The sequence below is a fragment of the Macrotis lagotis genome, chromosome 3, assembly GCF_037893015.1.
Source record: "Macrotis lagotis isolate mMagLag1 chromosome 3, bilby.v1.9.chrom.fasta, whole genome shotgun sequence".
Classification (NCBI taxonomy): Eukaryota; Metazoa; Chordata; class Mammalia; order Peramelemorphia; family Peramelidae; genus Macrotis; species Macrotis lagotis.
The window spans coordinates 60,059,510-60,072,823 of NC_133660.1; the positions used below are offsets into that span (position 1 = coordinate 60,059,510).

At 38.8% G+C, this 13,314-nt stretch overlaps 1 protein-coding gene across 1 annotated transcript in view; it reads left to right on the forward strand.

The window, feature by feature from the left end:
- The window catches only part of LOC141517585 (TBC domain-containing protein kinase-like protein), a 130,826-nt gene extending 118,794 nt beyond the window's left edge, over nucleotides 1-12,032 (forward strand). The window contains exon 7 of the mRNA XM_074228752.1: nucleotides 8,024-12,032. Coding sequence (XP_074084853.1) covers nucleotides 8,024-8,134 — 111 coding nt within the window. The 3' untranslated portion in view covers nucleotides 8,135-12,032. The remainder of the gene's footprint in view (nucleotides 1-8,023) is intronic.
- Nucleotides 12,033-13,314: the final 1,282 nt, after the last annotated feature.

The following is a 13,314-nucleotide window of genomic DNA, read 5'->3' on the forward strand; positions in this document are numbered from 1 at the left end:
ATATAGCATATACATGATAATAGATAAAGCATTTCTTGCAGCAGACTGCCCCCGTTCTGGGCATGCCCCCTCTCCTTGCCTGGCACCCTACTCTTCCTCTAGAACTGCTCCATCATGTAGAATCTTCCTTGATAGAAACTCAGCCTTCGGGTAACTGGCATCTAGCTGCCTATGACACCAAAGGTGGAAAACTAATCTGACATGTCTAAGTGAGACCTTACTGATACCTATTAAAAAAAAAACCCAAAAATTTAGTCTTCTTCAGTACCCTAAGCAGCCTTCTTATGTGGAAGAACCTGGATGAGCACAGACTGAACTAGGAGGGATGAGAACCTATCATGCCTTTTATTATCTGTTCCCCATACCTCAGTTGCATCCCCTCCTCACCACATCCTCCTGGCTTCCTGAAGACTGAACTAAAATCTCACATGCTACAGAAAGCTTTCCTGCTCCCCGTTAGTGTTGGGCCTTCCCTCTGATATGCCTTCCAATTTATCCTCTGTATATTTGTCTGGATGTGGTTCTCAGTATGTTGTCTACTCCAACAGAATGTGAACCCCTTGAGGTCACAAATGGTTTTCCCCTTTCTCTATATCTTTGTACTGGTCAAAACCTACCAGGGTTTGTGCTTTGCTGCCCTAGGAGACCTAGAGTCATTTCCAAGATACTGGGAAACAAATCTGTTGTTGAGAGTCCTGGACTAGAGAGGGGTTCAATGATTCTTTTTTTTCAAAGACCTGTATAGCTGCCTTTTTTTTCCAAGAAACTTTCTTTAAAATTCCTTACCTTAACTATTCCCTTTTAGAAAAAAAAAACAGATTATTGTCTGACCTTGTTATCTCTTATGCTTTTTGTTTCTTCCTTAAGGATATGATTTCTCTCTCATCACACTCAATTTGGATCAATGTACAACATGGGAACAAAGTAAAGACTGACAGATGGCTTTCTGTGGAGGGGTGGGGCGAGGGAAGTAAGATTGGGGGGAAAAATTGCAAAACTCAAATGAAATCTTTAATAAAAGAAAGGGGAAAAGCAAAAGAATGAAAAAATACTATTAAATAAAAAGGAATGTTAAAACTTTTTTAAAAATTCATTACCTTAAACTAAAAATTAACTTAGTTTGTAGCGATAGAAAAAATTAGTTGCAGGCCAATGATAAGCAGAAGAGATTGTGTGAAAGGGTAATAAAGCTAGTGGGAGGGGGATCTGAAGTTTGGGGGGGAAAAAAAGAAAAACCAAAATGTTGGAATAAGCAAAATAAACAAAACCTTGTCAAAAGGCATTTTGTATGAGGCTAGAATATTAAATTATCAAGAAAAATATTGACTTTCTCCTCCCCTACTTTTCTTTGAAACTTTCACTTCCTTTTAAAATGTTTTAAATACTTTTCTCTCTTTTTTACTTTAATACCATGCTATTTAAGCAGAATTACCTGTAATGAAGAGAGGTAAAGAGACAAGTGAATCCTTGAAATTTTCTTAAACTATCTCTTTGAAAAGTACTCATACAATTTAAATACCTCCTACCTTGGTGAAACACCTTTGAGCAGCACAAATGATTCCAGATCCTCCACCTATGAGAATGGGGCTCTGGGGGAATGGTCATGGATCCTCAAACTGGGATCTAGAGAAGACTGCAGTTTTCTGTGTCTCTGATAAAGTGTAATCAAGGCTCCTGCTTATTATGATGCCCATCTTACAAGTGAGGAACAAGGCTGGCAGAGGTTAGGTGACTTGTCCAGGGTCGTGGGTCCCGAGACAAGACTTAAACTCACGTCTTCCTTACTTCCAGTCCAACCCCCATCAGCTGGGCAATCTAGCTCACTGATATCACAATTTCTGCCACTATAGTTTTACACAAGCCTGAAGCAAAAAAAAAAAAAAAATACATATATTCAAGAGGACAGAAGGAAGCCAAACAAGACTGTCACCAAAGGCAATTAGGCATGTCCCTCACCCTTGACCCTGCAAGTTCTCCCGCCCCTCTTGTGAGAATAAACCAGCAGACAGACAGTAAATTAAAACATGAAAACACATGCTCTGACAACATTAGACAACTGCAGTGCCATTCCTTTCATTTTCTACTCCCTATATTCACTTGAAAATACACTGAGAACTAATTTGAGACTCTGCTGTCAGGTTTGAGATGAGAGAATTTCTATCTTAAAAATGAACTCATTTATGACCTCTTAAACTTGCACGAACCGCCTCCCCCCCATGCCCACACCCCCAAAACCCTAAGCCATTGGTCACACTAGGAATCTTTTGAGATTTGTTCCAGACCTAGTAGAACTAGCTAGAGAATAGTTTATCTCCCTCTTGGTGCACAAGGTCTCATATATACACATCAAACATAAAGATTAATGACTGGGTTAGATTCCACAGGAATAAATATAGATCAGCCAACTTTTCCTCTGTGACTAATTATTTCAACATGGTACATCCAGAAGTAACTACTCTTGAACACTCTTCTTTTCTCCCATTTCCCCCCCTTTATTTTAGCACTGGACAATTTTCAAGGTGGTATGAAATAAACTAAGCCATTATATTCTCTCCTTCACCTCTTGCTGTTTACAAATACAGGCAATGAAAATTTAACATCTTTGTTGTCTAATTTTTTAGGGCCTTTTGGTTTTTGGTTTTGAGGTTTTTTTTGCAAGGCAATGGGATTAAGTGGCTTGCCCAGAGCCACACAGCTAAGTAATTATTGTCTGAGGCTAGATTTGAACTCAGGACCTCCTGATTCCAGGACCAGTCCTCTATCCACTGCACCACCTAGCCACCCCATTGTCTATTCTTCATTGCCTTTTTCTTCTTGATGCTTATGAACAATATAAATAAGAAATTTGTGAGGCAGTTTAAACAGGATTGAGGATAATGGGGAACATTTTTTTTACTTTCTCTCATCTCCATACTTGGTGAATATCAGTTGCTTTATAATTGGTAGTACAAATTAAAGGAACAAGAATAGTTCATGGGCCAATATGTAATTTATTCACATAAGATCACTTAGGAAGACCTCCAGATAAGAAAATGCCCTATTTCAATATAGGCCAGCACTTTTTTTCTGTAACTTGTTTTAGAGAATTGCCTTAAAATACTTCCTACTATTTTTCTAGTTCAGTGACTTATCAAGAGTCACGAGTGTATATCAGAGGCAGGTCTTGAATCCAAGGCTTCCTAGCTACAAGGTCATCCAAGTCCAACCTTACATCCCTGCCACAATGTTCAGATAAGAAAACTAAGGGACAGAAAAGTTAGCTTGTTTTTTTTTTACATTTTATTTATTTAAAGCAATGGGGGCTAAGAGTGACTTGCCCAGGGTCACACAGCTAGGCAATTATTAAGTGTCTGAGGTAGGATTTGAACTCAGGTTCTCCTGACTCCAGGACTGGTGCTCTATCCACTGCACCACCTAGCTGCCCTAGAAATGTTGACTTTCCCAGGGCCAAAGAACTAGTAAGTGTCAGAGTCAAGATTTGAACCCAGGCCTCTCTCAACCAAGGCCAGAATCCTATCCAGTTGACCATACTGCTTCTCTTTTAAGTCCAAAAGAGAGAGAAGAAGGATCTAGGTAAATCAGAACTCAATCATGTGATTTCAGTTGACTGAGATTGTGGTAGACATTCAGGTTGTTTACTTTCCCTTCTTCCCATCTCATAAAAGAATGGCATTGCTCTTCTCTTGTAGATTCATACTGAGACTAGAGAAGATTATGGGAACTTAAACTGGAGGTGGGGGGGAGGGGGAAGCATTTTTTTCCTTTGCTGCATTAGAGGCTACACTGTGGGTAGGAAAAGAAATCCTGGTACTTTATTCATCTCAATAAGTTTCAGGAAACTAGGAATACTTGTTGGTGTAGTTGTGTGTAGTCATACTGGCATTTGGTTACCTGCCAGGCAGTGTGAAATAAATCAATATGGTGGAAACGAAGAAGCAGCGCTGACAAAATCATTCAGAGGAGAGGAAAAAAGATAAGCAGCCGGGGGCAGCAACTCCTGGACAGAGGGACAAAGAGAACAAGGACTGGGATCAGCCGAGGGAAAGCCCTCTTTCAATGCAGATTGGCACTTTTTTCTGCAGCCTGTCATCTTAGAGTGTTCTCTACTTGAGAAGTCGCACATGAGAGTCAGGACTAGGATTCAGCTTCTCCAGCTCAAAGCCAAGCTTTCTCTGCCCTCAGTCCTGCTGCTTGGACAGAAGGATGAAGGACAAAGACTCCCTTGCCCGTGTACTTAGACCAATAGCCAGCAACAGCCTCCTTGCTTTTCTACCTCAGAGCTCTGGTTAATTCTCATACCCCAGGCTTCATCTCCTTGCTCTTCTCCTTGGAACCCTCAGTTAAACAGGTGGCGGGGCTCTAGCATTCCCACTTGGCCGCTACTTTCCTCCATCTCTGCTTCCTAGTTATTCTGTTCCCTCCCCACCTTTTAACAAAATGACACAAAACCCCACAGCCAAGTTTAAAGGGGGATTAGTTAAATATGTGGTAAACTCCTTCCTTTATATTCGGACTTCTGAGGTATCAATTAGGGGCTGAAAAAGTCAAGATTGATTATCCATAAATCTTATTTTAGGAACATGGTTCTTATCTCAGCATTCTGATTTAAGTAGTAATAATGTCATGTATAGACTATGCCAAAACACAGAACATGTGTGTGTATATTTAATATGATCAGATGGCAGCAGAACTGTGTTGCATGTACAGGACTTGAGTGAGGTGAATGTTACTACCTTGGCACATTGGATGCCTTAGCCCAAAAACTGGCCAGAGGAACAGTGATGAAGAAAGCCTGAGCCTCTTTTCTTTGGTTCATTCCATTTCCTCTGGTTGAAAATACAGCCAGAATACTATTCCTTGTTCATTTTACTCTCAAACAAAAATAAGAGAAAATCAAAAAGATGGGTAGGATTGGTAACAAGAAGCCAGACTCACAGCTTAACTTTAGGGATCCCAGGAGGTCCCAGAACCGCAAGATACTCTCTTCTACTGACTGATCTGTGCCAGAGATCCCACCGTTCAGGCTTCATCCCTGGAGCTTAAGGTTGTGCTGCTCCCTGATGCACATCATCTGGGGTGACAAGAGAACTGGAAGCTTCTGCCAAAAGGTGAAGGAAAGGTTTGAAATCAGAGACAAATGTAATAAGAATAGCTGACATTTGCATAGCACTTACCATGTCCTCAGCCCTCCGTCAAGTGCTTCTTACAAATAGGATTGTGTCTAATAATAATAATAATAACTAACAGTAACTAACACTGTGTCCTAGGCAATATGCTAAGAGCCTTCTGCAAACATGACCTCATTTAAAAATAATAATCCCTGACGTCTATGTGGTGCTTACTATGCACTAGACAGAGTGCTGAGTGCTTGTTACAGATAGGGTCTCATTTAGTAATAATAATGGCTAACATTCAAACGGTACTTATCATGTGACAGGCACTGTGCCCACTGCTTTACAATTATCTCATTTATTCAATCCTCACAACAATGCTGCACAATTCGATGCCATCATCATCATCATCATCATCCCCATTTTACAGATGAAGAAACTGGGGCCAGCAGGAAAATGGGACAGCCTTTGCATCTAAAGTAGAAGGAAGGCTTCTTTTTTTAGGATCTAGGGCTAAAAGGGCCTCTGAAGCCCTCTTGTTCAGCCCCTTTATATTGGTATGTTTGGAAACTGGCAAACTAAAAATTGGGTCTTGCTTTCTCGTTTTGTTGATTGTCTAAACTTAAGAATGTGGTGGAGTAAAAGTTAATGCAGGTTAAATTTAAAAGTATGTCTTGTTTATTTTGGAGAACCAGTTGTTAAGCATTTACCATCACACCTTTGCCTTTATTTTACATATTAAGAAGTTGAAGCCAAGGAAGTTTAAACTGTGTGTCCACATGTTAAAGAGACTGAGGGCCCAAAATCAATTCTTACTTTATAAATTAACCTGAGGCTAACCCTGAAGATAAACATTTGTCAACCAGTGACCCAGAAGAATATTTGTTAAAAGCCCTTGAGTGTCTGGCTCACATGTAAATGTTCCAGAGAGCTTTTGGAAACAGCCTTTCAAATTTAGTTCAGGGCAGTGATCAAAGTGTTGATAATGTCTTTACTATGACTTCTGTGACCATGGCCAGCAGTATTGTACTATACTATTCCTATTAACAACAACAAAAATAATAATATAAACCACAATAATAACAACAATAATAATGACCTAAGATTGCAGCTCATGAGACTGATCATAACAAAGGGAAATGGACCCACATGTACAAAAATATTCATAGCAGCGCTTTTTGTAGTGGCAAAGAATTAGGAATTGCAATGACTAAACACTGTCTAGTATATGAATGATACTTTTGTTCTACAGGTGTATTCCAGAAAAACCTGAAAACACTTAGAGGAACTGATGCTGAGGGAAGAGAGCATAACAGGAGAACATTGTGAGATGATCAACTAGGATAGACTTAAATCTACTCAGCAACACAGGGAGCAGAGACAATTCCAAAAGACTTGTGATAGAAAATGCCATTCACATGCAGAGATGCAGAGCAAAATGGACTGTTTTCACCTTTTGTTTTGTTTTGCTTTTCCTTTCACGATGTTCTTCCCTTTGCTCCTGATTCTTCTTTCACACCATGACTGACTTGAAAATGTGCTTAGCATGATTGTACATGCATCCCCTATGTCAGATTGCTTGCTGTCTTGGGGAGGGTTAGGGAATGAAGGCAGAGAGAAAAATGTGGAACTCTGAAATTTATAACAAATGAATGTCAGAAACTACCTTGACATGTAATTGGGAAAAATACTATTAACATAAAAAAGGTAGCAGCTCATGCTGCATTTCTGCACACATTACCCCAGCAGTTTGCTGTTATATGTATAATAGCCTTGCTCACACAGGACAGACTTTTTATTTTATTTTATTTCATTTTCAATGAAAGATTTTATTTATTTTTGAGTTTTACAAATTTAGCCCATTCTTGCTTCCCTCCCCCGACCCCCCCCCCCCACAGAAGGCAGTCTGTTAGTCTTTACATTGTTTCCATGGTATGCATTGATCTAAGCTGAACGTGATGAGAGAGAAATCATATCCTTAAGGAAGAAAAATAAAGTATAAGAGATCACAAAATTACATAATAAGATAACAGATTTTTTTCTAAATTGAAGGTAATAGTCTTTGGTCTTTGTTCAAACTCCACAATTCTTTCTCTGGATACAGTTAGTATTCTCCATCACAGATAGACCAAAATTGTCCCTGATTGATGTATTGATGGAATGAGCAATTCCATCAAGGATGATGATCACCCCCCCCTGTTGCTGTTCAGGTGTACAATGTTTTTCCAGTTCTGCTCATGCTCAGCATCAGTTCATTCAAATCCTTCCATGCTTCCCTGAATTCCCATCCCTCCCGGTTTCTTTTTTTTTTTTTTGTTAATATAACTTTATTTATTCATTATTAAAATATTCTTGTTTAAGAGTAAACATAATACCCCCTCCCCCACAAAAAATATAGAACCTCATGAGAAATAAAGTAAAAGAAAGAAAAAATGTGTTTCAGTAGAAAAAAAATGTTTTTCAGAAGGACAGACTTTTAAATTTAATATGCTTTGCTAACATTTCTTCCCTCACTTTCTTACGAAGCAAGAAATCAGCCAGGATCTATGACACCTGCTGATTTCCATTGTGTAGGAGTGCCACCTCAGATTTGATGCTCCAGCCCCGTTGGGGCTGGCCCTAGGTATGCCAGCATCCGTTAGAGCTGGAGACAGCTGTTATTATTCTAGGTTACAGATGAGGAAAGGAGGACCCATCCTGATTACGAAACACATCAAAGCTTCACCCTTCCTTGCAGTGTTATTAGGAAGCCTAAAGATTACATTTAGTTTGCCACACAGAGAGAAAGCAAGTTTTAATGTTGGAAATACTCCTTGTATAGTGATGTTGGTCCTGGAGGCCTTTTGTCATTCAAGTGATAATAGGGATAGTCCCCATGGGTCAGTTGTACTTACTATGTCTCTCCTCTCCAGTTTGCAGCTCACCTTGTGAAGATCCGCTATCCAAGAGTCTGTATCCTAGATGGGGGCATCAATAAGATTAAGCCGACAGGCCTCCTCACTGTCCCATCACCACAGATATGAAGAAATGCAGACGTCAGGATGAAACCATGCCGGGGGTTCCCATGGGCCCTCCCTCAGAACAATACCAGTGATCCACAGACTGTTACTTCCAAGATTCCCTCATACATTTTTTTTATTGTATGCTCATCTGTCAACAGCCTTGATTGTACAGGTATCTCAGAAGAAAATTCATTAGCAATGAAATCTGATCATGGCTATTTATGACATCACCGCAAACTGTTGGAGGGGTTGAGCGGCAAGCTGCTAACATCCCTGTGGTTACTGAACTCTGGCCCACGCTGACCTCACTTCTCCTGGACACACAGCCCTAAAGCAGTTGGTAAATACAAGTGTAGGAGACACTGGCAACATACTGTCTGGGTTTAGAATGATTTAGAAACTGTTCCCATTCGTTCTTTGTAAAAAAAAATCTGCACTTTAGGATATGAAGTTAAGTGATTTTATGATCTGTTTTTTTTCCCCAACTAATATATTTGGAGCTATTGCAGAAAGCTGATAAATTTTTGTCCCAGTGTCAGTCAGTAAATTAATCTAGAAGTAATAGCTACCACCACCATGCTAGCTGCCAAGAATGCAAAAACATATATGAGGTCTCTGTCCTCAAGGGGTTTTCATTTTGTTGGAGAAAGGACATGTATGCACGCAAAGTATTTCTTTTATTGGACTTGATTATTACTGTAGGATAGCTCCCAGAGATGAACTCCTTCTGCCAATGAAAATCAACAACAGCCTTCTCACCAACTTCAAAGTCTTTGAGTCAGTTCTCCCACCTAGAGGTTCAGGGACTTATGTGCCCAGGGACCCCCAACTGGTTAGGTGTCAGAGGCAGGATTTGAACCCAGGTCTGTCTGACTCTGAGGTCAGTTATGACTCAGCCTGCTGCCTCGCTATACAAAATATATCCAAAACTTGGTTGTTGGAGTTGAGCTGGTTAGTGTTCAACTCTTCTTCATGACTCTATTTGCCTTTTCTCAGCAAAGATACTCAGCACTTTGGCATTTCCTTCTCTAGGTGATTTTAAAGATGAGAAACTGAGGCAAGCAAGGTTAAGTGATTTGCCCAGAGTCATGCTGCTAGTAAGTGTGAGGTGGGATTTGAACTTTCTGACCTTGGGCCCAACTCTCTATCCACTACATCTAGCTGTCATCATTCTCAAAATAAATACAAGGAAAGTTGAGGGTGGAGAAGCAGTGTGACAGCATGTCCCTCCACTTTGAAAATTGGAACTTGGTAACATTTCTAAAACCTAAATAGAGCTTTTGACCATCCATTTCTCTACTTTATAAATGAAAAACATTCATTCACTTTTAGTTCACCGTTGTCTTCAATGTCTGACTGTCCCTTTTTGATGGAGATATTTAGTTTTTGTACTTTTCAAACCAAGGATTCTTTTCAAAATTAAATGACATAAAGGGAAAAATCATTTAGTGACACCAACCTTCTCATGGACACACACAGAGGCACACACATAGCAATGGATTCAGTTATTGCCCTATATAGCCATCTCAAGAGCTTATTAGAATTGAAAAATGACTCACCATGCTTTCATTGATAACTCTTTTGGGGGCATCCTGCATGTTAATTAAAGAGAGATCATTAGGTGATCCTACCCTTGGCAGTTACAAGTCACTAACCCACCTATAATCCAGAATGTGATTATTAATAAATAAGCTGAGAGGGTGGTTGTCTCCGTCTGGAACCGATGTCTCTGGAGGAGGTTAGAGAGGGTTAGAAAGAAGACTGGTAATGAATGCATTGATTGTTGAAATCAACAATATTGAGGAGTATAAGAAGATAATAGACCCTCATTGGATTAGTTTTGAACAAAAAGATGAATCCCCTCATTTTTAAATACCTATATTTAAGGCAATTAGCTTTGTAGAACTGTAAATGTAGTCAGATTTCAGAAAATGGAAATGGGAAAGAATTTACACCTGATTAAAAGCTTTATTCATATTCTGGTCAATAGAAAAGGCATACCAATAATGTCATATTTACATACATGAGAAAAATGGACATGGCAAAACAAGTTGAATTAAAAAAAATTATTGATGCTTCTTTAGATCTGAGCTATGCCTACAGAATCCCACAATATTAGTACCATGGCGATACTTAGCCAAAGAATATTAACAGAAGTTAATGTGGTCCTATTTTCAGTCTCATTAAACAGACAAATGCAGCTATGACATGTGTGTGTGTCTGTGTGTGTGTGTGTGTGTGTGTGTGTGTTTTAATTCACCTTCAAAGATTACCTCTTTAAAAGACTTTTTTTTTCAGAGTCTATGAAGACATCCAAATTATCTGCATCATTTTTTATAAAAGTATTATTTGGGTTGAACCTTGCTCTTCTGGTGTGCTGTCAATAAGAAACAAAGATCATTAAAAAGAAACCCCACTAATATTTGACTGTAAGTTGATGTCAGCAGTCAATAAAAAATAATAAGGCAATAAAAGAGTTCTTTAATTGGTATAAATTGTGGCCTTTGGTCCAAAACTTGTATCATAAAATGTAAACGTTTGTGTGATAAGTATCTAGTCCTAAAACAGGCTTCCCAACATGTTCACACCTGACTGCTTGGAAGTGCTGACAATGAATTCTTTTAAGTTTGTAGAAAACACAGGTGGTGCCAGTTCATTGTTCTCCCTATGCTCTTCTATCAATAATTATTTTAAAAACAAATCAAAATCAAAGTACTAACTATTGGGAAAATTATAAGATATAACACACATATATATGCATATATATATAAATATCTGTAAGGTATATAGGTGAATGTGTATTGTATATATGTTACAGAATCTTACAGCAGGAGTTAGCATAGACTTCCAGATTCAGGGATACATCTTAAATAGAACATTACAGTCCTAAATGCTCAAAGACTGATGAGTATTGTACTTTCAGCCTGATTAATATGTAGTAATTCCACAAAATATAATAATTATTCTGGAATCTACATCTGTAATATATCCTAACAAGAACTAGAACTCAACCAGGCATACTTTGGTGGGAAAAAAGCCTGACCAAAACAGGAACATATGCAAGTTGAAATCTCTCCAGGAAATTCACCAGACTAGAAATTAGATAATAAGCATAATGAGAGAAGACTTTGTGGTATCTATCTTTGCATCTCTGGTACTTCTTACAATTGTACTTTTAGAAGTGCAACTCTCAGAAAAAGGAAGAAGCAAGAATAAAAACACAGAAATTAGTGTTGAGACAATTAACTGAAGACAGACAAGACCCTCAGAGCGGGCACTGGCCTCTGTCCATGCTGCACCACTCCAAGCATTCAGCCCTTCCTGATAGGGTTAGGGGAACAGGAAGACAGGAGTCCTTTTCAATTTATTCTCATTCTAGCCTCAGGAACCCTGAATTTAGACATCAAAACCTAGGATGACTAGCTTCCTGATCCAACCTCTACCCTGAGTAAAGTGGTCATCCAAACCATGATGGGGAAAGCTCAGAGAATTCTTAATCTGCTCTGACCAGCTTCTATTACAATTGGTTGGGTCAACCCTCAGGTCCAAATCCCCCTAAATCACCTCCCATTGTAAACTGTCCTCCCCTGCTCCACAATGTCCTCAGATAAGGATGGAAGAATGAATTTACCCAGAGTCCAGCAGTCCAAATTCCCAACTGAAAAGGAAAGCTGGAAGACAGCTCTCCAGAAGGGTCTCCAAGTACCTGAGATCATCCAACCCAGACACTCCTCCACTCCTCTTCAGAAAACTTTTTTTCTCTCAGAATTTTTCAGCACTCCCTGCCCCTTCTCTCCCTAAAAACTAGACCACAATGATGATGCAAACCTATTTCTGAACACAACCAAAACTTCCCACCTGCTGAAATAACAATGGCTTAGTCCTAGAAAAAGAAAAATGAGTCATAAATCAAAGAAAATTTTCATCTCAACAAAACAAAAACAAATAAATAAACAAACTTTTGTAATGTAAAAGACCTAATGTATAAAAATTCCTCCAGAAACACAAGTTGAAGCATCAATAGACAGGATGGAAGTACAAATGTAAAAATTAAATTGGATGATAAATACAGAAATTAATGTCTCAAAAAATTTTTAATGAGAAGAAATGGAACACTTCTGAAGAATTGAAAATGAGTATTACCATTGTTGGTGAAGCTGTGAATTCATCCAAACTTTCTGGAGAGCAATTTGGAATTAGGCCCAAAGGGGAACAAAAATGTGCATACCCTTTGATCCAGCAATACCACTACTGGTTCTATACCCTGAAGAGATGATGAAAAGGGGTAAAAAGATCACTTGTACAAAAATATTCATAGCAGCCCTGTTTGTGGTGGCAAAGAATTGGAAATTAAGTGACTGTCCTTCAATTGCGGGATGGCTTAATTAACTGTGTGATATGTATGTGATGGAACACCACTGTTCTATTAGAAACCAGGAGGAATGGGAATTCAGGGAAGCCTGAAAGGATTTGCATGAACTGATGCTGAGCAAGATGAGCAGAAACAAAAGAACATTGTACACCCTAACAGCAACATGAGGGTGATGTTCAACCTTGATGGACTTGCTCATTCCATCAGTGCAACAACCAGGGGCAATTTTGGGGTTATCTATGATGGAGAATACCATCTATATCCAGAGAAAAAATTGTGGCGTTTGAACAAATACCAAAGGCTATTACCTTCAATTTAGAAAAAAAAAAACCCATTATCTTATTATGTAATTTTGCTATCTCTTATACTTTTGTTTTTCTTCCTTAAGGATATAATTTCTCTCTCATCACATTCAACTTAGATCATTGTATACCATAGAAACAATGTAAAGACTAACAGACTGCCTTCTGTGGGGGGGTGGAGGGAGGGAAGCAAGATTAGGGGGAAAATTGTAAAATTCAAAATCAATAAAATCTTTCTAAAAAAGAAGAAATTGAGTATTTCACAGAGGTTAATAAAAAATGTATAGTGGATATGAACTAGTTGCAAAGTATAAGCTCTGGCCAACAGGATTAAAAAATATCAATAAATTATATGACAAAGGAGAAGATGGGTTGAAGTTGGACCAGGAGCAAAGAATGATAGATTGACCATCAGAGTCTACACTAACATTTATAGAGCCCTGAGAGAAAGTGAAAAAAGACCTTCTGCACTGTACTAAAAAAGCACACACATAATTAGAAAATGGTCACATATTGCCTTAGAAAAC